This window comes from Salvelinus fontinalis, chromosome 23 (assembly GCF_029448725.1).
Source record: "Salvelinus fontinalis isolate EN_2023a chromosome 23, ASM2944872v1, whole genome shotgun sequence".
NCBI lineage: Eukaryota > Metazoa > Chordata > Actinopteri > Salmoniformes > Salmonidae > Salvelinus > Salvelinus fontinalis.
In genome coordinates this window covers 37,069,523-37,094,789 of record NC_074687.1, presented here as the reverse complement: position 1 = coordinate 37,094,789, position 25,267 = coordinate 37,069,523, and the positions used below count along the sequence as shown (strand labels likewise).

The following is a 25,267-nucleotide window of genomic DNA, read 5'->3' as shown; positions in this document are numbered from 1 at the left end:
TTATTAGAGAACAGCAAGGATTTATTTGTAACAAATTTAAGCGTATCATTAGATGTGGAATTGGTTGCATGTTGTTCAGTAAGTGCTTTTGTTTTGCATGTTGTTTGATAGTGAGGAGCAGAGCTGATTCACAGATAACATCTCTACAAGATAGCTGCCTAGTTATCTCCAGGAAAGTGCAAACTCCAAAATTTAGCAGCAAGTGTGCTGGAAATGATCCAAGGATATAAACTGATCATAAAAAAAAAAAGATAGAGTTGTGAATGGCCCGCCCAAAACACGACAATCAAACGAGCACCAGAACTCATGTCATGACCTAGCAGCAGAGAGCAGCGGGCTGCTAGTCTCTCACCTCGTTGAAGTGGACATCCTGCATGCCCACATCCTCCATCATGGACACCTCTTCATCAATGTTGGGAGTGACCACCCGGAAGGCTGAGCAACCCTGTTTGAACATGCCTACGGACGTTAAGGAGATGGGACCATCATCAATAAACCAAATAGACAGACATTTTATTCTGTCTGAGGTGTTTTATACAGGTTCTACACTAAGGGGAAAATAGCTTCATTCAGAACATTATCTGGTGTACTAACAGGCAAAAGGTCAAAGTATGTTGTCAGGGAAACAGATAATTGCTCTCTTATACAGTGTGCTATGAGTGGACCTGCTTTCACAGATCTGATTATCCCTCTGGTGTTAAGAAACTGTGTGTGAAACAACACAGACGGACAGATTACAATGTTACATGACAAAATATGTGGCTGTATGTATCAAGCATCTAAGAGCAAAAGTGCTGATTTATGATCAGTTTAGCCTTTTAGATCACATTGAATACGGACAGGGATGACCTGATCCTAGATCAGCACTCTAACTCTGAGGCGCTTGATACATACTAGGTCTGGGAAATCACGATACAATATTAACACGATACTTAGGTGGAGATACTATATCTTTTGCGATTCTCACGATTCTACAGTTGAAGTCGGAAGTTTACATACACTTAGATTGGAGTCATTAAAACTCGTTTTTCAACCACTACACAAATTTCTTGTGAACAAACTATAGTTTTGGCAAGTCGGTTAGGACATCTACTTTCTGCATGACAGAACAAATTTCTCCGACAATTGTTTACAGATTATTTAACTTATAATTCACTGCATCACAATTCCAGTGAGTCAGAAGTTTACGTACACAAAGTTGACTGTGCCTTTAAACAGCTTGGAAAATCCCAGTAAATGTGGTCAAGACTTTAGAAGCTTCTGATAGGCTAATTGACATAATTTGAGTCTATTGGAGGTGTACCTGTGAATGTATTTCAAGGCCTACTTTCAAACTCAGTGTCTCTTTGCTTGACATCATGGGAAAATCAAAATAAATCAGCAGAGACCTCAGAAAAAAATGTAGACCTCCACAAGTCTGGTTCATCCTTGGGAGCAATTTCCAAACGCCTGAAGGTACTACGTTCATCTGTACAAACAATAGTATGCATGGGGACAAAGATCGTACTTTTTGGAGAAATGTCCTCTGGTCTGATGAAACAAAAATGGAACCGTTTGGCCATAATGACCATCATTATGTTTGGAGGAAAAAGGGGGAGGCTTGCAAGCCGAAGAACACCATCCCAACTGTGAAGCACGGGGGTGGCAGCATCATGTTGTGGGGGTGCTTTGCTGGAGGAGGGACTGGTGCACTTCACAAAATAAATAGAATCATGAGGGAGGAAAATTATGTGGATATATTGAAGCAACATCTCAAGACATTAGTCAGGAAGTTAATGGTCGCAGTGGGGTCTTCCAAATGGACAATGACACCAAGCATACTTCCAAAGTTGTGGCAAAATGACTTAAGGACAACAAAGTTAAGGTATTGGAGTGGCCATCACAAAGCCCTAACCTCAATCCCATAGAAAATGTGTGGGCAGAACGGGCAAAAAGCGTGTGCAAGCAAGGAGGCCTACAAACCTGACTCAGTTACACCAGCTCTGTCAGGAGAAATGGGCCAAAATTCACCAAACTTATTGTGGGAAGCTTGTGGAAGGCTACCCAAAATGTTTGACCCAAGTTCAACAATTTAAAGGCAATGCTACCAAATACTAATTGAGTGTATGTAAACTTCTGACCCACTGGGAATGTGATGAAAGAAATAAAAGCTGAAATAAATCATTCTCTCTACTATTATTCTGACATTTCACATTCTTAAAATAAAGTGGTGATCCTAACTGACCTAAGACAGGGAATTTTTACTTGGATTAAATGTGAGGAATTTTGAAAAAACGTATTTTAAATGTATTCCGCTAAGGTGTATGCCCAGTCAAAACTGTTCGCTGGTCTGGCACCCCAATGGTGGAACAAACTCACTCACGACGCCAGGACAGCGGAGTCAATCACCACCTTCCGGAGACACCTGAAACCCCACCTCTTTAAGGAATACCTAGGATAGGATAAAGTAATCCTTCTGACCCCCCCCCCCCCCTTAAAAGATTTAGATGCACTATTGTAAAGTGGCTGTTCCACTGGATATCTTAAGGTGAATGCACCAATTTGTAAGTCGCTCTGGATAAGAGCGTCTGCTAAATGACTTAAATGTAATGTAAATGTATGTAAAATTCCGACTTCAACTGTATATGTATTGCGATCTGACAGCGCCATTTTATTGCGATTTGATGTTCTAAACATATTCCTCACTATATGTCTGCTGCAGAGGGACAGAGAGCCTTGAGAAAACGACTTTTGATCAGTCATAGAAATAAAAGTGCTATTTAAAAAGAAGACGGAGAAAAGGCTATGAAGGAGTTTTGGTGCAGGTACAGCCAACTACCGCAAAAATAATATTGCGATATTGTCAAAACAACACCCTATATCGTCAAAAATAATATCCCTTTTAGTCACTGTATCGATTTTCTCCCCCATCCTTAATACATACGGCCCCTGATCGTATCGGAACGTAGAAAGAACGACAAATTACATAGTGCTATGTACACTAATCACAGTATAGTATTGGACTACTGACTAATAACAAACTAATAACTACCAATAATTTCATTAAAATCACATTGCTCTGACCATTCATGAACCCCTTGTGAAGTTCTCCTGTCTTGAACAGAGACAACGGCACCATCGAATGACAATCATCAGCAACATCTCTACTGCTGACGGAAAACGCACCTTTTCTCCGGAGATACTCGGCCACCAGTGCCGCCACATGCACATAACACATGGCTGCCTGTGAACAACAGAGAACATCCCAGATAGATCAGTATGTTTTACCAGCCACCCACATGACTTGAATTCAACATATAACATCATCATACTGTGTAGAGAGAGATTCTACCATAATCCATTCCTTAAATATCTACACCTATCAAAATAACACCTATCCCTCTGGCATTGATTTATACTCATATATTTTTAGGCCCAAACTCTGACCCCTAGCCTGGTACAGACCTCGGACAGGTCTCCATTCTTCACATGGATGCGGGCCATGCTGTCCAGCCAAGTCTTGCGGAGTTCGGGCGTGCTGGCGTAGGACTTGGCTAGGCTATACTGCAGGTCCACCAGCATCTCCGGGTCCCTCTCATGCTCCTTCATCTGAGCCGTGGCCATCAGGACCGTCCGGATCCGCTTGGTCAGGTCCTTCACATCTGACGGGAAAGCGGTGTTCTACACAGGATAATACAGCAGATTATTCAAGTGGTCCAACCTTGGCTGTAATATATTTCATATAATATGTCCATTAAAGACCAAGCAATACTGATGACATGGAGTTTGAATGTGATAGAGTGTCCATCGGGATCTGACCTTGATGGTCTTATCACTGTTGGCACAGTTGTTGATGATAGACAGGGACTGTTGGAAGCGGGTTCCTCCGATACCGATGACGTCAGCGATCAGCTGACTGACAGCGATCACCACCTGGGCGTGAGGACAGGAAATGCACATCAATACGAAACTACTACCACAACCATCAACCAAACCGCTCTTTATGAAAGCTCCATAAAGCGTGCTGCTACATAGAGATGTTCTGAGGAGACAAATGTATCAGCATGTGGAAGGGAAACCCTCTATCTCTCACTTGGAGGTGAGTGCGGACGAAAGACTTGCGCCCGGTGTAGTCAAAGTTACTCTTCATGAGGAAGTAGAGGAGGTGGGCGGCATCACTGCGGATGGAGCTCAGCTTGGAGTTGCAGCACTTCAGGATCTCGTAGCAGAACGAAGCACACATGTCCGCTCGGCCCTCAAAGAAGGTGCAGGGGAACTGGAAACAAACACATAGTGACGATTAGATACTCGGCACATTTAAGACCGGGAGAGAAAAACACTTCACTACTGCGAAGTGTTGAAGACCAATGGCCTCCTTACTTTGTAGATGAAGGTGCGCAGCGAGGTGAAGACCTGCTTGAGGGCCGTCTCCGATTGGTTGATCTGCAGGAAGCAGAGGTGTACCTGGAACACCTTCTTCATGAGCGGGTTGTGGCCATGGTCCGAACAGAGCTGGGTCTGACAACATAAAAGTACAGACAGTTATCTTCAAAATCCCGGGGACTGGCAGTAATAGACAACATCAAGTAAGAAGTGTGGAAAAAGGTGACATAATCCAATAAAATGGCAAACAAGACATATCAAATGCATGCACTGTATGTACACAAACAGGATTGTGTTCTTGTCAGGGATTGGTAAGGCAAAACTGAAGAGGGAGTTTCAACTTTTAGATAACATAATCACATAAGGCATTGAGATTACTTTTACATGTTGAGGACCGCTTATTATAACCAACAGAAAGCACAGCTAGGAGTGTACCTTGAATCCCATGATGAAGATGCTGAGAGTGTCCAGCACGGTGAGGCAGACCTCCGTGGCGATGTTAGCTTCCAGGACCGATTGGTTCATCACGTCAGCATCAGAGTGGCTATAGGCTGCAGGGTACACACACACACACCACACTGCTGGAGCACTTTCAAATCACCCCTAAATTCTTATGCTGCTCCGACTGAGTCTCAAATTGCACCGTATTCCCTATTTAGTGCACTACTTTTAAACAGGACCCCTAGGGCTCTGGTATAGGGAATAGGGTGCCATTTGGGCTGCAGCCTGAGTCAGGGCTGCATAAATGCCGTCGTGAGAAATAATTACAATACAGTCAGAGAGAATAGTCATCATTAGTATCAAGGTAAAAAACTTTGCTTCAAAAGGAGGAAGTAATATTCTGTGGAGTTGAAAACAAAATGCATTTTACTTGTGATTTTTCAAAGGTTTGAATACAATGAAATTAGTTAAGGGAACAGAAATGAACAGGATAGAGGGATCAGAGGGTTTAAAATGGCATGCTCTTAATTCAACCAGATGAACAGAGCTAACAGTAAATAGTCTGAAAGCTGCCTGTCGTTGACCTGATACATTCTTACCATGGTCTACAGATATTCCAAGAACACTTGAAATCTTTCTTACACTGAAAACACAAAGAAACCCACTTCATTAAAGGGAATCATGTAACAGACACCCTATACTATAGAGTTGAATCTCTTTTGCTTTCGGTGAAGTCAGTATAACGTTACACAGTGAACTTGGCCCGATGAAAACCATCCCTTCAACACAAGGGTTCATGTACTCTCTAGGATAAAAACCCCTAACTTTTATTCACTCAAAACCACAACATCCATGGACGGCTCTAGAACGGCTGACTTTGGACTTGGGTTTGGCACACATGATTCTAATGAAGAGGATGATGATGATGATGACTGACTACAGAGGGAGGAGCAGAGGGGCCTTTGGTTTAGGGGTGGGTGTTTGGGGGGGACTTACTGTGGTTAAAAGTGTATGAGTTATCCAGGCTGCTGAGTTGCTGTAAGCGGGCATGCATCATTCCCGCCCTGTTACGGGACACAGGCAGAGTCTGAGACTTCCGCTCATGTGCTGCTACGAGTCCCACCCCTTCCTGGTTCCTGATGAGGAAACAGGACACTGTTAAACGAGTGGCTCATTACCAGCAGGACCAGGGTTAGTCAAGCAAGTTAGAGTGGATATTACACATATCTAACTATTCTATTGATTTAAAAAATGGTAGGATATACTGTATAGCCTGGAAAACAGATCAGTTTAAGACTCCTTTGTGGTCGTCTTAATCATAAACTGTCTCCCAGGCTAGAAATAGGGTTAAAGAGAAAATCAAGCGCACCTCTAGGACATGAACAAATGTCTGTTTTAGGTATATTTGGAGCATCTTTGAGCTAATTTAACACACTGCTACTCTTCCCACTTGTGCTCATCTATACAGTCTTGATTCAGTGTTGAGAAGTAAAAGCATAGCTGTGAGGCGTTTCAGAGAAGCGTGTTTCTCATGCGATGGGTCAGACAGTGCCAGATCAGCATCACAGCAGTTAGTAGCAGCAGAAGCCAGCGCATGCACATGACAGTGACAGACACTATATACGGTGACGCTTATGTCATGGTAGAGTAGTGAGGTGCTATTACATGCCCAATCAGTTGTGTGCTGTTATAAGATGGCCAATCAGGAAAGAGAGAAGACAACATGCTTTTAGTATAGGAGAGTTAATTCCACTTCTAGTCTTACCCAAGCAGGAGGGGCAGGAGCCATGTTTTTTTTAAACTATATTAAACTTGCCAGCATTTAAATGAACAGAAAAACAGAGAGAGTGGTGGTGGGTTAGAGAGAGTGGTGAGACCCATAGCCATCAGTGTGTCCGGCGCAGAGCTCCCACAGAGAATGTGTGTGCCAGAGTCCAAAGGCAAATTATGAGCGTATTGTATAGTGTGTTTATAAGGTGTAGTGTTTCAGGGGCTTTACTGTACACACAATGTTAACCAAGCTCAACAAACCACACATTAGTACTGTTTTGGGCCTATTGGTAGAAATATCAGTCACAGGTTTGTGTTCTGGTCTCAAGTGTTACTACAAAACGACATTCATTCCTATACCTTAAAATAGCACAATATCATGTCACTAAAATGGTTGGACAATATTCACACAACATTAACATAACATTTGAATCAACACAATTATATAAACAATAATATAAACATAAAATATATGAAACTGTAATAAATTATGAATGTAGAGTAGTCTCATATACAGGTATTACATACAAGCTCCATACAACTAATTGAACCATTCTGACAACAACATTACCTTGCGATGGATCTTTTTCCTATGTATCTGAATTGATGGAGACACACCCTGGAAACAGAAACGTTGGGAGACTCATCGTTACACAATGTGGACAGAGGACGCTTAAACATCCCCTGATATGCACGGTAAATGGTATGGAGTAGCATCAGGTGAATAATAACATGGCCAAGCCGAGTTCACTTCTTACTCTACTAGTGTGAAGAAGTCCATGAGCTCAGAAGATGAGGCCTTGTTCCAGTATGTAAACAGAGCATCTGAACGAAGGATAGAAGGGAGTTAGAGAGTCACCTGCGCTGCTTCCCGAATGGCACTGAGTCAAAAGCAGTGCACTAAATAGAGGATAGGGGATGTAGTCTTGGGGAAACTACTGGCTGTAGAAAACACAGGTCACTAAGCATATCCTACCCCCCCCCCCCCCCCCCCCCCCAAAAAAAAAACAACAACATATAATCATGTAATTGTACTAGAGAGAGGTGTGGTCTTACCCTCAGACATGCTCTTGAGGACATGCAGGAAGCACATGAGCAGGCTCTTGATCTCAGTCTGGTCCAGTTTGTCACAGCGCAGTAGGCTGCTGCCCAGGGCTGAGGCTGGCTGGTTCTGAGGGACATATGCGCTGGTCAGAGATCAGCTGGAATACACTACAACACACTACTTATGCCCTGTTGCACGGCTCTATTCACAGCATAATGCTATTGGGAGATTTGTAGTATTTGTCCTATTGCTGTCTTTGTTGACATATTTGCCATTTTGTTGTCTACTTCTTCATCTTATCTTAATCCGTCCATGTTCTAAAAGGCAAAACGGGTAGAAAAAAAAACAAGGACATTTTAAATATTGAAAACAGTAAAACATTAGAGTTTATCATTGTCATTATTATGTAATACTAAATTGCACTTCAGTACATCTACATCCTATACATTAGTATTCATGTGATATGATGTGCTGATAAGCATGTAGTATGACTCACGGTGCAGTATGATTACACTAATGGAGTCAGTCACTCAGGCCCTGTTGGCCTCTAGACGTGGGTGAGACTTCCAGATCAACTCTACGTGCAGGGCCTAATCACTAGAATTCTCCAAGCCGGGACAGAGAGCAGGGAGCAGGAACCAGCAGTTATAGCACAGCGTGGGTTTGGCGGAATACAGCGTCTTCCGTTGCCAGCGGTGAGTTAGTCTAGACCAGAACTCCTAACTGAGGATGACCTCACGGAAAGACTGAAGCTATGTCTTGTCTTGGAGTGTTGACAGAGAAAGTTAGCAGCTAAACTTAGCGGCCCCAAATAAGTCTGGGAACTTGACTGAAGAGGGTAAGTGATCATTTGCATGAATTCTTTATTAAAAAGGATTTATAATTGGAAATATACTAGATGGGTATCATTCACAGCCTAAAAATTAAGCAGATATTACACATTCATGTTTTTCTTTCCCCTTCTGGCTAACTGTCTCCTCAGAGTATCATTCCCAAAAAGAAAAATGGAAAAAAAATGGAGAAACATAACACAAAGAAAGGGAATATTCTACAAAAACTGGTCCTCGGAACTCTTACAGACAGAGATAGAAAAGTCACACAGCACATGTGAGCGAGATCAAAAATAAAGAGGCTCCAGCTGTGTGTATCACTCCTACAGAAAGCCCCCATGAAGCCACACAGTAGCTGTGCTTCATGGCACCAGAGACGAAACTGTGTATCATCCGCCTGGCAAAGAAAGGAACTCGGCAAAGACTAAAACACACACACTCGCTCACACACACTCCCAGATGGGACACTCTTGGGAGGAAGGAAGGGGGGGTGAGGGAGGTTTATTGGTATTCTGTACTTGGAGTGGAGTGGTGGTGTGATGCAAGACATGATTCTCTGAGACACTGGGGACAGTGAGCAGGGAAAAGTCCATGGTGGCGCGCTTGGAGCGAATGGATAGCACGGAGTCCTCGGGCTCGGAAAAGAAGCGCAGCACGTTGGCAGAGTGTCTCCGCCTGATATTCTCCTTCGGCCAGCAGCAGGAGTGTGTGGGTGGGTGGAGGAGTCAATGGTACAACGATAAGTTAATAGGGGGTAACCTCATAACTGTCACAGGTATACAGTGGCAAGAAAAAGTATGTGAACCATTTGGAATTACTTGGATTTCAGCATAAATTGGTCATAAAATTTGATCTGATCTATATCTAAGTCACAACAATAGACAAACATAGAAAACTAATAACACACAAATTATTGTATTTTTCTTGTCTAAAAGTATGTGAACACCTAGGCTAATGACTTCTCCAAAAGCTAATTGGAGTCAGGAGTCAGCTGACCTGGAGTCCAATCAATTTGATGAGATTGGAGATGTTGGTTACGCTCACAAAATTTGAGTTTGCTATTCACAAGAAGCATTGCCTGATGTGAACCATGCCTCGAACAAAAGATCTCAGAAGGCCTAAGATTAAGAATTGTTGACTTGCATCAAGCTGGAAAGGGTTACAAAAGTATCTCTAAAAGCCTTGATGTTCATCAGTCCACAGTAAGACAAATTGTCTATAAATGGAGAAATTTCAGCACTGTTGCTACTCTCCCTATGAGTGTCCTTCCTGCAAAGATGACTGCCAGAGCACAGCGCAGTATGCTCAATGAGGTTCAGAAGAATCCTAGAGTGTCAGCTAAAGACTTACAGAAATCTCTGGAACATGCTAACAACCTACGCTACGTAATAAACTAAACAAGACTGGTGTTCGTAGGAGGATCCTACGGATAAAGCCACTGCTGCCCAAAAAAAAACATTGCTGCACATCTGAAGTTCACAAAAGTGCACCTGGATGTTCCACAGCGCAACTGACAAAATATTCAGTGGACAGATGAAACTAAAGTTGAGGTGTTTGGAAGGAACACACGACACTGTGTGGAGGATAAAAGGCACAGCACACCAACATCAAAACCTCATCCCAACTGTAAAGTATGGTGGAGGAGCAACATGGTTTGGGGCTGCTTTGCTGCCTCAGGGCCTGGACAGCTTGCTATCAGACGGAAAAATGTATTCCCAAGTTTATCAAGACATTTTGCAGGAGAATGTAAGGCTATCTGTCCACCAATTGAAGCTCAACAGATGATGGGTGATGCAACAGGACAACGACCCAAAACACAGAAGTAAATCAACAAAAGAATGGCTTCAACAGAAGAAAATACGCCTTCTGGAGTGGCCCAGTCAGAGTCCTGACCTCAACCCGATTGAGATGCTGTGGCATGACCTCAAGAGAGCAGTTCACACCAGACATCCCAAGAACATTGCTGAACTGAAACAGTTTTGTAAAGAGGAATGGTCCAAAATTCCTCCTGACCGTTGTGCAGGTCTGATCCGCAACTACAGAAAACGTTTGGTTGAGGTTGTTGCTGCCAAAGGAGGGTCAACCAGTTATTAAATCCAAGGGTTCACATACTTTTTCACCCTACACTGAATGTTTACACGGTGTGTTCAATAAAGACATGATAACATAGAATTGTTTGTGTGTTATTAGTTTAAGCAGACTGTGTTTGTCTATTGTTGTGACCTAGATAAAGATCAGATCAAATGTTATGACCAATTTATGCAGAAATCCAGGTATTTTCTAAGGGTTCACATACTTTTTCTTGCCACTGTAATGGATGCACCTCTTATGTGTCAGTGAGAAATACACAAAATGATGCATGAAACATCAACTAAATACGTGGCCTGAATCTCATTCACTGAATAGCTGCTCAACTCATATTGACTCGTACACATTTATTTCTAGCCCAAATGGACTAACAGCACTGCAGTGATCTGATATCCTGATGGAGGTCATGTGCCAGTTGGACACATGCAACAGACATAGGCTACACCCTCAATAAGTGAAAGCAGAAATGATCAACTTTAAGTAATAGTCCATGACAGTGGCTGTACTCTGACTCCATGGAGTTGTACCTTGTCCAGAGAGTTGGTCTTATCATTGCTCTTCTCATGAAGACTGTTGCCAGAGTCAGTGCTGATGAGGGAGCCCCGGGAGTCAGCGTGGCGGACAGAGTTAATGTTGGGGGTGGAGGACGCGTGGGGGGAGGCTGGAGAACACAAAGACAACAGCACAGTTAAACTCATGGCCCGCATGCCGCTCAATCGCCACGGGACAACATGAGTCGAGTGTCATATCGTTGCCTGCCAAAAGCAGACTGAATCTCACCGGTGCCAGAGATAACCCCAAACACATCCTTGTGCAAACTGTTGTCTAACAAAGTACTGGAGCGTGGAGGCGTCATCATCATGGAGTTGCCCAAGAGTGGGTCATCTCTTCCATTCTGAAAGGAAATTGGACCATTAGTAAAGCCAAACATTTACAGGTAGGGCCTTTGAGTTGTGGTGGTAGTCAGCCACTAGATGTCAGCCTTACATTGTTGGAGTGGTTGATGATGAATGGGGAGACTTCCTTCACATTGAGCCTGTTGACATTCTCCTGGAGCAGACCGAACAGGGGCAGGTAGAGAGTTGCCAACCTAGCCTGCTGGCTCTGAAATAGAGATAAAGCTCTGATTAAACTTCATTGTCCCTTATGATGAATTTCGAAACGACTAGAGGAAAGAGGCAGGGAGAATTAGTCTGCTTACCTTGGAGGTGTAGCGTTCGTCAAAGGTGTGCTTGACCATCAGGTTCTTGAGCACGTGGATGGATATTTGACGGATCTCTCGAAACTCCTGCAGGGCCCCGCCCACCTCCCGCAGCAGCAGCCCAACCAGGAAGTGGTTCTTACAGAAGTCGTCTGTCAGCGAGTAGTCCAACTGGAGGTCTGGAAGGAGGACAAACAGGAGACAAACTTTAGGAGGAAGTCCTGAACCTAAACTATCTGCCCCGATGTAAACAATACCACCAGTGTAGCACTGAGCCGACCTTTGCCCTTAAATAGACTGGCGCCATCCGAATGAAGTTCAACTGCACGTAAACTCTAATGAAGATTGTAATCAGGGCCACAAAACTATTTCCAACGCTGAGAAACTTTTCCAACAAGATAAAGTATTCAAACAAACCAACAACAAAACAACCCCAATACATGCTGATAATCTATTTGCGTAAGGATAGGATAACACATATTGGTTACAGTGAGCTACTATATGATTCCATTTTCATGATCACTTATGATAATTGATTAGATAAAATAATAAAAAAAAATACACAACTAAAATCAAAGAAGAGTGGTTGTAAATGATGACTTTCTAAAGTATTCCAATAAAATGTATATAACAGAGATTATCAGTCAAAATAGACAACCAGACAGGAGTCATAACCTCGTACAACCATCCTGGAAGGCTCACGAGCTTACATTCTGTTATGCTACACAGATCGGCAATTTGTCTGGTAATTATGAGTCTAAAGGAGTCGGGGACCAGGCAGTGAATAAACAGATACAGTTAGCAAGCAGGGTGATTGTTATGGGTAACAGACCGGCAAATAAACTGATCGCTTCACAGAGCATGAGGCACAAGTCAAATCAAATCACAAGTGACACACAGAAGGTGTACTGAAATGATGGTGCTAAAATGTCACATCCACTATTAGCCTCAATATGAGCTGTAATTGGTTTACATGCACATTTTAAATGTAAACACCTCCGAAATGTTAAATTGAAGAAAAAAAAAAAGGGATTTTTTTTTTTTGCCCTCAAGTACAAACCTGTTGCTATAGTCGCACAATCCAAACCCTTGACACAGAAATAAGAACGCTTTGTAGTCCAAAGAATTAAAACGTACACACACCCATACCTTTTCTAACACACTCATTACAGCCAATTACAGTTCATATAGACAGAGATCATTTTTATGATTTATCATTTAGTATTAGACATGGGAGAGACAAATGAATCATTCTACATCCACACCAAATGTATGCGATGACGCTGTTGAATGAATGACTCAATTGAGTTGTTCAAGGGGATTCTTTTGCCTATGTGGTCATAATTAAAAAAGGGGGGGGGTCAAAGTATTTTTTTTTCTGACAGGACAAGCAGACAGCACACCTTGAACCTACCTACAGGATTACTGTATGACTCCATGTTGGGAGAAAGTAAAGCTAATTGGCAAAAGAGAGAAGAGGAACAAAGTGGAAACAAACAAATAAGCTCTATTCCAAAACAGAGGTAGCAAGAACACAAAGAGAACAGTACATGATATACTGTAACGTGTCTTTATGACATTTGGCTGACAGAACTTGGACAGTACGGGTATTGTGCTTGAGTTCGACAAGATGCTGCTGGAGAAACGATTGAATCCCCTATCTGCTGAAACACTCTATGTAAAAATGGACAAGAGCCTTTGGCAGACAGCCCTCAAAACTTCATATTACAAAAGCCTTGTGCTTCTAGTTCAATAGATGTACCTCATATGACCCTGGTATACCTGCATACAGTCGCTTTTATTTTGCCCAAACGATAGAAATGTGCTCACCTTGAAATCTCTGTATCCTCCCCTTTCCAAAAGGCATGGGCAGATTCAAGGGAATATAGTGCTCGTGGTTGCATATGACACGCAGGAACTCAAACTTGAACTCAAACAGAGTCTGAAAAAAGAGCACATTAGTGTAAGAAACAAAAGGTCTAGTGGTGGACTATCATTTGTAATGACTCATCGTATTTATTTAAATCATGATAACTACCTTGGGGTCTCCGGGCACAAAACAGTTGATGTAGTTGTTGATCTGCTTGAAGACAAAGCCTCTATCCATCAGGGTGAAACAGCGCTGTGGACACAGGAAGGAAAGGACATTCCCACATACAGTTCAGTATAGTACAGAGGATATCATCAACCTCTAATGAACACCAATACATTGTTACTATCCAGAACCGACTACAAGGAGGACCAACGGTGCTAGACTAGCCAATCAGACGGCGCCAGCTGACCTTGATGAAGACAGCCAGGCTGTGGTTGGCGTTGCGGGCTGCGTCCAGGTTGTCCTTGTACTTCTGGGTGATGTGGGGCATCATCATGTTGACCAGGGTCTCCACCGTGTGGTGGAAGCCGGCCGAGAAACGCTGGTTCCTGGACAGCTGAGAAACAAGAGACAAGCTGTTAACGCCAGAGCTGTCACTGTCCGTGGTGTTACAGTCCATTTTTTATTTGATTGAATTACCTTTTTGGTTAGTATTACAGTAGGGCCAAGAGGATAACACATGAAATTCATATACAACACTAATTTCCAATGTGGTGCTTGAGGAGCGACAACAACAACTTGCTGTTGTGTTTCTGATCCCACCACAGCTATTCCCAGAGAGAGGCCATCCCAGAGAACCACCACAAAACCACAGCAGAGGGGGAATCCTTAATGGAGTGTCCCTGTTTCCTCTGTTTAGTGTGGCACACTCCTAATGGTTCCTACAGCAGCTTCCTGATTATACATGGCCATGCCAGAGAGGAAACTCAGGGCTATGGTTGGTTAGGAGAGATTGCTGTGGATAGCATTGAGGCGATGGTTAGTTATGGCTGTGTTTATTCTGTGGGAGGAATGTGGCAGCCCACATGGCTGTGCATGTTAGGAGCTATCACTGATAAGCTGACATTTCTATTAAAAGAAAAAGGAAGACTTAGTTGGCTTAGTAAAGTGTCACATCAGACTTACCTTGACTTTACTGCTCTCAATCAAGTACTGGGCCATGGACTTCACTAAGGCTTCGAAGAAATACCAGGAGTACTACGAAACAGAAATAGGGAAACAAATACAAATCAATGCCAACATGAAACCTGATGCAAATGTCCATAGCCTCCTTTTCCACACTAATGCTGTGCTATCTATTACCTTGAGCAGCTTGTTGCTGGTGAGGAAGTCTGTGGAAGGCTTTAGAATTGCAGTCATGGCTTTGGCCAGCTCCTCATGTACTGTTCTCGTGGCAGTGGCTGTGTATGGCTCGGTCTTAAACACATACTGAACGAGGAAAGAGACAAAAAAAAGAAGCTTTTCTAGAAACACAGCATAAGAAAATGTGCCATTTAAGTAAATGGACCAGTATGACGATTACCTTGACATATGATCGTAGGTGGTGCTCCAACCCCTCTTCGTGGCACTGGGCAACAATGTGAATCATGACTCTGAACGGGGCAAAAAGCATGTGTAAGAGTTGTGCAATAATAACATGTTTGTGGTTTATGTCTCAATACTCAGGCTTCACATAGAGAACCCAGTGTACCATGTCTATGGCTACGTGCATAACGGCAGCCTATTCCCCATATAGTTTCCCTATGGGCCCTAGTCAAATGTATTGCACTAGACAGGGAATAGGGTGCCATTTGGGAGCCAGACTACTGACCTGGTGACGTTGACGGCCACCTCCTCATGGGTGGCACTTGTCAACACCCGGAACAGCTGGTTGAGAGTGGTGGGCAGAAACTTAACCATCACGTGACTTTCCATAGCATGAAGACTCTGAGGTGGGTGGGGGGAGAATGCAGTAAATCAGATGCTCAAGGCATTGTGTTTTTCTGTGCTCCCATCCCAGCTAAAATGCTGAACCTACAGAATATCATCCACAAGCACATCAAATGTCTAGACAGGTTTAACTGCATGATCAGAATTGACTTAAAACAATAAAACTATTCTGAGGGGGAAATAAAACAAGGCTACATGAGAACAAGAATCAGCTTCAACGTAAATGCTTGGTGGCGTACTGTAAACATTCCCTCCCATCCTGGCTCTAATCAGTCTCGGAGTCTATGAGGGGGTGAAAGTTCCATCCCACATCCAAAAGAGGCGGAAAAAAACCCAACACAAGCTTGCGTAAGAGGAAACGGAAGTCGCACAGAATAACAGGACACACCTGAGAATAAGCATGTGTTAATCACACACAAACACGTCTATCCTGGAATGAGGCAGAGCGGGCAACTGGTGCATCACTGGCTATTTAGGATCTTAATTTGAGCCAGTTTGCTAGAGCAGGAAAATAATCCTGTGGCAACAGGAAATTTGAAATATGTGGATTATAATTAATGGACATTTTTGTAGGGGTTGATAAAAAATAAACAATAAGAAGATCAAGTGTAAAATTTCAAAGTGGAAGTTAAAAACTTCAGCAGCCTTTTTAAACCGCAACATTGCAGGAAAGTTCCCCTGTAACAAGGTGATCAAATTAAGAGCCTACATTTGTAGGGGCTGCTAACACAGCCAAAGCCAGCCAAATAATTTGGCAACCTGCCAGTGAAACACTCTCTGCTAAATCCTGATCTTGTGTGACCCTCTTGCAATTGTTTGTGTGCTGTGGACTCGTGTGTTTACATGAGCACCCCAGAGATGCATCTGAAAATGTCGATGTCCACAGGGGGACAATGGAGAGAGCACCCGTGGATTAGAGCCTAGGGTCATGTTAGCATTGTCCCACCCCGGCCTGAGGAAACAAGCACAGATTTCTAAACATCCTGAGGAAATCAGAGTGATGGGTGACAGGTGTTGGGGAGAGAGATGTGACATGTCTGTCAGACCCAGAGGTGCCACAGTTACTGCTTTACCTTCAGATACTTGACCAGCTCTCCTGCCGCCACCTGGGCTGCACACTCTGTGCTCTGACAGTGGGCAAAGAAATTGTGCAAATGTTGATCCTACAGAGGAAAGAAAAAAGGTAGAGATGTTAGAACACAAGATTTCTAGAACAGACAATGGAGAACAAGCCTTTAAGAATCCTGGGTCAGTTGTGTCCCTGAGCTAATCTGTGAAATGATACCAACCTGAGTGTACACTGTGGAGACGAGGTGAGTGGACACCTTGAACAAAGGTTTTCCTCCATCCACCCATTTGATTTCAGGATGCTGCTGCGTGAGACAGAGGACATATTTTAATCATAAAAACATTGGTTTTGTACTGGATCACGCAACATGTATTGGTGATGTATTTAAAACGGCACTCCGTGATAGGAGTCACTGTCGCAATGCCACAAGAGGGTAGGAGATACTTCAAACGTTGCTTGTTAGGGGGAGGTAGTTGCAGAAACGTATACAAAATGAAAGGCATTTAAGTTTACCGTAGGTTGATCCAAAACAACGCTGAGAACAGATCTAAAGCTCAACATTAAGTTGAAACTCACATCAGTAAATAATTCAGACATATATTCTCATGCAATTAGCTTAATATTGTTTGGTCACACTGTTGTAATTATCCAATCAGGGAAGGTGAAAGCGTACATCTCACACAACCTTGAGGCAGACAACAAGTAATCCCCACAGTGCCAACTCTAATTTACAGGCAGGGCACTACACACAAAGGTTAAGTCTGTGGCTCACGGCTCTACTTTCTTTCACGGCTAAAATAGGTTTGATTTTACTGATCTAAAATGACTGGATAGGTTTAAATCCGATTGCTTTAAACCCATTATGTTCTTTCAGTCTTGTGGTGATGAAGGACGGGGCAGCAGGTAGCCTAGTGGTTAGAGCGTAGGGCCAGTAACCAAAAGGTTGCTAGATCAAATCCCTGAGCTGACAGGGTAAAAATCTGCCCCTGAACAAGCCAGTTAACCTAGGTCGTCATTGTAAATAAGAATTTGTTCTTAACTGACTTGCCTAGTTCAAATTGTTTTTATAAAAAAATAAAAAAAGGAGCCACGGAAAGGGAGAAGGACAGTGTGTGTATCTGTGGGAGTGAAGGGAGCGCTACCTTGCTGACACCGTCCTGACAGCTGAGGTAGCCAGCGGGCAGGTTGGCAGCCACGGGGACGTGACTCTCATTCATGATCACCCTGCCATCCTTCAGCAGAGGCAGCCAGGCGTAACCCACTGGGGAGAGACAAGGACAAGAGACAGGACTGTCAGTCTGCTCACAGACAGTGTCATACCCATAGAATTAGGAATTAGAATACTAATTCATTTACTAGGATCTCTATGGTCACGCCCAACAGTGACTCAGCACTGGGAGAATAGGGAAGAATGGAAACTGGCACAGATACAAATTGTTATACTGGGGAGGGCAATGGATAGAAACAGGGTGGATACAATGAATCTGCATGGCTTAACACTGGATCTAGGCTTTGAGGGCTGTATCCTAGGTAGGGTTGCAAAATGTCATTCCCGGTTGGAGGATTGCCTGAAATCAGGAGGGAATAAGTAGGAAATCTGTAATGCTCCAACCAGGATAATATATATATATATATATTAAAAAAAGGGAATTTATTGAAAATTCCCAGAATTTTGCAACCCTAATCCTGGGTCTGGTGTCTACCTGCGAACTGGATGTAGTCTATCACAGTGCCATCCGTTTTGTCACCAAAGCCCCATATACTACCCACCACCGCAACCTGTATGCTCTCGTTTGCTGGCCCTCGCTACATATTCATCACCAAACCCATTGGCTCCAGGTCATCTATAAGTCTATGCTTGGTAAAGCCCCGCCTTATCTCAGCTCACTGGTCACCATAGCAACACCCACCCGTAGCACGCGCTCCAGCAGGTATATTTCACTGGTCACCCCCAAAGCCAACACTTCCTTTGGCCGCCTTTCCTTACAGTTCTCTGCTGCCAATGACTGGAACGAATTGCAAAAATCACTGAAGCTGGAGTCTTATATCTCCCTCTCTAACTTTAAGCATCAGCTGTCAGAGCTACTTACCAATCACTGTACACAGCCAATCTGTAAATAGCACACCCAACTACCTCATCCCTATATTGTAACTTATCCTCTTGCTCTTTTGCACCCCAGTATCTCTACTTGCACATCATCATCTGCATATCTATCACTCCAGTGTTAATGCTAAATTGTAATTATTTCGCCTCCATGGCCTATTTTTTGCCTTACCTCCCTACTCTTCTACATTTGCACACACTGTACATAGATTTTTCTATTGTGTTAGTGACTGTACGTTTGTTTATGTGTAACTCTGTGTTGTTTTTGGTCACACTGCTTTGCTTTATCTTGGCCAGGTCGCAGTTGTAAATGACAACTTGTTCCTACCTGGTTAAGGTGAAATAAATAAATAAATAAATAAATACCTTGTGTCTCCACCACGTCTCTCTTCTTGGTGCTGGCCTTGCTGTTGCTGTCACAGCTGACGTGGAAGAAGGTGAACAGCAGATGGTGCTTCTCATTGAGCTGGGTGGGAAGCTCCATCTTAAACTGAGGGACAGGAACAAAAATATACACCTTATGAGTTAGCAAGCATACATGTTGACACTGCTTCGTCTGCTCACTAATCGTGACTGGAGCTGTCTGTATAAAGATGGCCAGGTTGGCTTGTTATAACAACGTACCTCATCATAAAATTCCGGGCTATGCTGGTGATGTAATACTGCAGCAAATGCATTTTTGGTAAACAGGGGTCCTCCTGGTCGACCATAGATGCACTGTGGGTAATAACAACAGTACGTTTACTCACCTAAGTAGTACGCAGTTCTTCTGCTACCAAATGACACTGTGGCTTCAGGAACTCTGCCAGAAGGAGTCATATGACTAGGAGCTTACCTTGAGCGAAACAGCCTCCTCCTCATCCGAGTCCTTGAACTCGATGCAGACAGCTATGTTTCTAGCCTGAGGGGAGAGAGAGAGGAGACAGACAGAACAAAGCTGACCTACTTGAAGATGCTGGCGGGAACACATTTCTGCTGTACTGTCTAGAGCAAAGTTTCTCTCTCAGAGAAAGTTGGACAAGTTACAAGTACCTTACCACTACTATGCAGTCATATGAAATGCAATAGCAAATAGTGGAGTTTACCACATCAGTGTACAGACTGCGTCAAAATATGATTAATGATTTAAAAGTCAATGTACAGTGCACATAATTTGATCAAACAGAAATGTAGGGTCAATGTTTATACCTTTGTGAAGGACTTTTGGCTGTCGTACTTCAGGTGCCTGGGATAGACATAGAGGTGATTGTTGTAGATGGTGAACGGCTGGGAGCACTTGGCTATGCAGGGAACAAACTCCTCTACTTCAAAGAAGATGTTCGTCTTCTCACTGCTCTCAAAAGTCTTCACAGGAATGTAGGATGAGGTAACACAACCTACGTACATGCAGACACAGAACAGAGAGGGGGGGGGGGGGGGGTCAAATAAACAGCCGACAGACAATCAGACCAATCTGACGTGAAGAGAAACAGCTTTCATCTTTCATGTTCCCAGTGTGAGCTGAGTTTGGAGGGCTTACTTGTCAAGTCAGGGGCAACATTGTCAATGGTAACGTCTAGGTTTCCTAAGATGACAGGGAGCTTGGCCATCTTCTCTGGCCTAGGGAGGGGAAGCAAAATAAGCAGCGGTTAATGCCTTTGTTATCATCTACCTAGGAGGACCTGATGGAAAACAGGCAAGCCGCCTGGAAACTACCCTGTGAACAGACAGAACCAAAGAGGAGAACCAAATATTTGTAAAGGTGGGAAAACATCTGGGGTACAGGCTTTCATTGTGAAAGAGAATCTCTGACCATCTAGTCTCTTCAGCCAACAAATCGCTATATGGGATTCAGCTTAAGAAATACCCACTGTTATAACACCGTACTCATTCCGAATAAGCAAGAATAATCCAAATTCAACATTTCTGTAAGATATAGTACCTCAACAATGAACTACATTTTGAATTCCATTAACTGCAGACAGTAGGAGAGTTACTAACTTTCTGAAGTCAGCCAGCAGTTTGAACATGTCGTCGTTGGACAGCTTGTTGCTGTCCTGTCTGTAGATGGCGGAGAAACGAGCACTTTTATCCAGCGTCCCCGATGCATCTTTGAACAGAGTCCTGCAGGGAAGGAGAGATGAGAATCTTTAAAACCCAGGCCTGTTTCCACTAGGTCTCTGGACAAAGATCTGCTGATGTTCCTGTCAGGTTTTTTTCCCCTGGTCTGGTATCCTGTGACACCTTTATTCTCTTTCCAGACACCATGGGTACTGAGCTTTTCCACAATTCATTGAAGAGTGATACATTTACCAGTGCCAAAAAGGGAAAAACAGACATAGGAAATTCCCTACCTTTACTGTGCCTTTTTCATTTCATCTAGACATTTTGTACTCTATCCTTTCAAAGTGATGCCATATTCAGTAGACGTTGCTTACATATTGTCAAATTTCTCTACTGATGAAAATATATTCCAAAAGGTAAAACATCTGTCAATAATCTCTTACTTTAAACATCAGTTCAGGTTAGTAACCGAATAGTACCTGGCGGCCCATGCAAAAGGCATCCTGTACTGGCCCAACCGGCTGCAGGCCAATTTGGCATTTTTCAGGACCTTCTGTGCCACCTGGTGGGAAAGAGGAACAGTGTGTAAGTGAAACCACGCTGGTCTGACAACACAGACAGAGGTGATGGTCAGCACTCCAGCATATCTCATTAAGTTAGCTCTGAGGCCTGCCAATCTCCACAAACAGGCACGGACACACAAACACATACGCAAGCGTGCACAAACACATACGCAAGCATGCATACACACACACGCACCTTGAAAACGGTCCCTAATGCATTTCAGATTCTCTCTCTCGGATCCCATTACTGCTCGTTGTACCCCCTTTAACAGCACGTAACCAGATTTGTATAGCCAAAACCAATGCTTGTGGAGTGTTGTTGTAACCATCCAGCACTTATGACATGGATGATTCTCTCATTTGTTATGTGTGGAATAATCAAATCAAATTTGCTGAGCGTGGGGGAATTGACTTTTGCGTTTTGTGATACAGAGGCCTGGTACAGAGCGTACCTTGGTGGAGTCTGAGCTTTTCATGTAGGGCTCAGCACAGTGGGTGATTCCCCCCTGCAGGACCTTCTCAATGCGAGCCACCAGAAAGATATCTGGGTGTGGACACGTTACAGAGAACACTCCCTGTGGAGACAGAAAACCAAGTCATAACAGATATGAGTGAACCTCGAAAACCACATGGTCATATTGAGAGATTAATAACTCAAAAGATTGTACAGAGATTAGTATCTCTAAAATCTCTTCACCTGTCTGGGGTACTGCATGGCCCCCTCAGGCAGGCCGTGGACCCCCCTCTGCGCCCCCGGCAGAGCGTCTCCTCCCCCGTTCATGTACGGGCTGCTGGGGTTGGGCACTAGCTGTCTGACAGATGGGTGATTCAGGTCCACGTAGAAGTCCGACGAGATCTTCCTGCTGTTCTGGATGTCAAACAGCGACAAGGTCACGTAGAACGGCTCCACCTGCAAAATTAAGCAAAGGTTTAAACAACAGAGTCTGAGAATGAACTTCCAGTCTACGCCATTTATAGATGAGCACTGTGATGACATAGTGAGCCAGAAGGTTGGACAAGGGACTGACAGTGTCATTATGCCAAGTTTCTGTATTCGGCAGGTCTGTATCTGTGTATCTGTCAGGTCTGTATCTGTCAGGTCTGTATCTGTCAGGTCTGTATCTGTCAGGTCTGTGTTTCTCTGAACAGGTTGACATGTTCTCTTGGCACTGGACAGCCTGCTGTGTGTGACAGCAGGAAACTGCCCTCCATTAGACAGCTCCTTCCTTCATTACCGTGGCTCTCGGCTGGTTACTATGCCAACCCAGTGCTCCCTCTTAACAAAGACAAACAGCAGTGATGACATAGGCTAGAGATGTGATCCCTCCACCCCTCTCTTTCGCTCTCTAATCCATTCTCCAGAGCAGATACTATACACTACGATGATAACACACTGACTGTACAAATTGAGCACTGACTCATTGAGGACTCTGAATAGGACATCTGGCTTACGTTTGTTGTTGGTCCCTCCTCATTCTCCGCTACACAGCTTTGCAGGTTGAAGGCCAGGTCATTGCAATTCACCAAAATGCGCTTTCCAAACTTCTCTTCAAACTGCTTTATATCAGGCTCAATCCCTGAGAAGTCAAGTTTCTAAAGATACAAAAAAGGGATTTTGAATCAACATTTGGAGCTGGGGGGGGGGGGGGGGGGGGGGGGGGGGGGGGTGGTCAAATACCTTTAGGGAAACTTGATAGTTACTAACCTGTGTGTCAGGGTCCAAGGTGAACAGTTTCAATCTGGTCTCGTTCCTCATTTTCGATTCAATATCTCTTGCACTCTGAGGACAAGAAATTGAAACCTCCTTAAGCAAAAGGTTTTAAAATTGAACTGCTTTTATTATTTGAAAAAGGCAGACTGTTCTTCAGGGCTGACACATGGACATGTGCTCCTAGGAGACAGTCAGATGTCCACCTTAGAGCCCAGGCCGTTACTGGAAACCCAGCCGTTGAAGTCTGCACAAGCACTGAGTACTTCAGCAAATGGCCATGGAAATCTCATACTGTAGCTTTTCTCTAAAGGAACGTATTAGATTTTGGTTCCTCTCCTTTTTTTGGTCACTTTTCAAACAGCGGGAGCTGTCATCTGTCTGTGTATGTCTAACCAGAGATAGAGAATATAGTTTTTTTTTAATGAGTTGCTTATCTAAACACAAGCAGAGTTAAAGCTAAATAAATATATTTTTGTAGAGGCAGCTACACTCCTCTGAGAGGCCTGACTGGCTGCTCCCTACCTCCCATGGTGAAGTGATTTCATGGTGCACCTACAGTATGTCTCATGTGAACAGGCCCTGTAGGGCTCTTATGCTTGAGGCAGCGCATTAGTGAAAAGACAGGACCTACCTGAAAGCTGTCCATACTCCCAGGCGAACCATCTGCCTTTCCCAGCTCGTCATCTGCAATAGAAAAGAGAGCAGAGCACTCACTGGAAACAGAGCCAACACACGGTTCAACAAATCCACTATTTCATAGGTTACAACTCCATTAACCACACCTCTTCCTTAAATCGTACGCTACTAACACTTAAGTAGAGTAAACAGTGACTTAGACTGCCCTGAGAACAGAGCAGGCCTCAGATCAGATCCTGGAGGTACCAGGGTTGTTTCCCCCCTAGGAGAGCGTGATTAATAAAAGCTGAGGGGTTACTGAGATTAGCGGGGTTCTTTTGTGCAGACATGGCTCTTTCCTCCTGGCTCAGGCCTGGGATCAGACAGGAGGGGAGTATTAAAAACCTGGGTGGCCCTCCAGCTACAGCACCACCACAGACCAGGAGAAGGAGGTGTCTGGGAGGTGTGTGGGCGTAAACACCGAGTTCAGATTGACTGGTATTGTTTGCCACATAGACAGACAAGAATGCTAATGATGTGCATTAGCTTGTACAGGATCTAGTCTATGTATTTATACCACTGTCCTCTCGGATCTACCTCCTAGGTGTTTTTAAACTACTCTGAGCCAACTACACTCAATTAATGTGGTGCTTATGCCATCAATATGAGCGGCAGGTAGCCTAGCGCTTAAGTGGTTGGGCCAGTAACCCAAAGGTTGCAGGTTCGAAACCCCGAGCTGACTAGGTGAAACCTGTCGATGTGCCCTTGAGCAAGGCACTTAACCCTAATTGCTCCTGTAAGTCCCTCTGAATAAGAGCGTCTGCTAAAGGACGTAAATGTAAAAATGTAATACGCTAAAACAGGGTTATTTACATGGGAGTGTGATTAAAGGGTGCAGGCCAAAGACATCCTCTTCTCTGTGGCATACTGTAAACTACAGACTGTAGAACAGGCCTAAGTACACCTTATTTACACATTCCTTTCCCTGACAGGCAGATAAGTGTACTGCAGTGATCCCTGGGATGTTTTCTTTCTTTTACTGGCACCATGAGAAGCACAGTATCCTTGTACTAGGGGTTTTGTTGGTGGATGATGTTTTAAACAGAATTCACAAGGAAATCTAATGCCCGTCTATGTCTCTCATTACCTCCCATCCCATGAACCCACGTGAGCATGCACGCACACAGACAGAGCACACAAACACACCATCGTGGATGTCCCCGTTACGCTTCTCCTGCATGGCGATCTCGAAGCTGCTGTGGAGGATCTTGTTGAGAGTGCTGATCCAGTCCTCCATCTCTCCCTCGCTGTCGGCAGCCAGCAGGTACGTGCTCTTGTCCTGCATCTTCAGCTCAAAGGCAAAGCGCCGCACCTTGTTATTCTGCAGACAGACACACAGAGGAGGAGTAAACTCAGTGAGACCATCATTGTCTATGTAGGGCTGGAGTGGAAGTTGCTAAGGAATAGCAACAGTTTGCTTAGAGAGCAAGGGTCAACTACAAATACCGAGGGACGTGCTCTTCATAAAAAAAACTAAGCCGTAGCATCACACAAAACAAGTTGAGTTGACTTTTTGAAAATATGACGATTACAGTGTGTGCGCAGGTCGAGTGGGCCTGAGTT

General features: G+C 43.9%; 1 protein-coding gene across 13 annotated transcripts in view; it reads right to left on the bottom strand.

The window, feature by feature from the left end:
• Positions 1-25,267, bottom strand: part of LOC129821229 (dedicator of cytokinesis protein 9-like) — a 115,521-nt gene that overhangs the window by 6,000 nt on the left and 84,254 nt on the right. For 3 of the 13 annotated variants that reach the window (XM_055878644.1, XM_055878640.1, XM_055878645.1), the window contains exons 8-46: positions 24,851-25,025; positions 23,661-23,713; positions 23,024-23,098; positions 22,771-22,911; positions 22,016-22,228; positions 21,771-21,893; positions 21,235-21,317; positions 20,693-20,815; positions 20,232-20,311; positions 19,901-20,088; positions 19,548-19,613; positions 19,337-19,429; positions 19,079-19,202; positions 17,751-17,869; positions 16,829-16,912; positions 16,613-16,702; positions 15,421-15,536; positions 15,133-15,202; positions 14,913-15,038; positions 14,736-14,807; positions 14,020-14,166; positions 13,776-13,859; positions 13,568-13,679; positions 13,152-13,193; positions 11,738-11,916; positions 11,524-11,640; positions 11,317-11,431; positions 11,064-11,197; positions 7,630-7,744; positions 7,332-7,398; positions 7,145-7,192; positions 5,800-5,939; positions 4,798-4,913; positions 4,360-4,497; positions 4,073-4,255; positions 3,799-3,912; positions 3,445-3,660; positions 3,166-3,223; positions 353-459 (exon numbers count right to left, since the gene is read on the bottom strand). In XM_055878644.1, the coding sequence (XP_055734619.1) occupies positions 353-459; positions 3,166-3,223; positions 3,445-3,660; positions 3,799-3,912; positions 4,073-4,255; positions 4,360-4,497; positions 4,798-4,913; positions 5,800-5,939; positions 7,145-7,192; positions 7,332-7,398; positions 7,630-7,744; positions 11,064-11,197; positions 11,317-11,431; positions 11,524-11,640; positions 11,738-11,916; positions 13,152-13,193; positions 13,568-13,679; positions 13,776-13,859; positions 14,020-14,166; positions 14,736-14,807; positions 14,913-15,038; positions 15,133-15,202; positions 15,421-15,536; positions 16,613-16,702; positions 16,829-16,912; positions 17,751-17,869; positions 19,079-19,202; positions 19,337-19,429; positions 19,548-19,613; positions 19,901-20,088; positions 20,232-20,311; positions 20,693-20,815; positions 21,235-21,317; positions 21,771-21,893; positions 22,016-22,228; positions 22,771-22,911; positions 23,024-23,098; positions 23,661-23,713; positions 24,851-25,025 (4,446 nt within the window). Of the gene's footprint in view, positions 1-352; positions 460-3,063; positions 3,224-3,444; positions 3,661-3,798; positions 3,913-4,072; positions 4,256-4,359; positions 4,498-4,797; positions 4,914-5,402; positions 5,447-5,799; positions 5,940-7,144; positions 7,193-7,331; positions 7,399-7,629; positions 7,745-11,063; positions 11,198-11,316; positions 11,432-11,523; positions 11,641-11,737; positions 11,917-13,151; positions 13,194-13,567; positions 13,680-13,775; positions 13,860-14,019; positions 14,167-14,735; positions 14,808-14,912; positions 15,039-15,132; positions 15,203-15,420; positions 15,537-16,612; positions 16,703-16,828; positions 16,913-17,750; positions 17,870-19,078; positions 19,203-19,336; positions 19,430-19,547; positions 19,614-19,900; positions 20,089-20,231; positions 20,312-20,692; positions 20,816-21,234; positions 21,318-21,770; positions 21,894-22,015; positions 22,229-22,770; positions 22,912-23,023; positions 23,099-23,660; positions 23,714-24,850; positions 25,026-25,267 lie in introns of all 13 variants that reach the window. The other 10 variants (XM_055878648.1, XM_055878643.1, XM_055878649.1 and 7 more) reach the window with 7 other exon arrangements.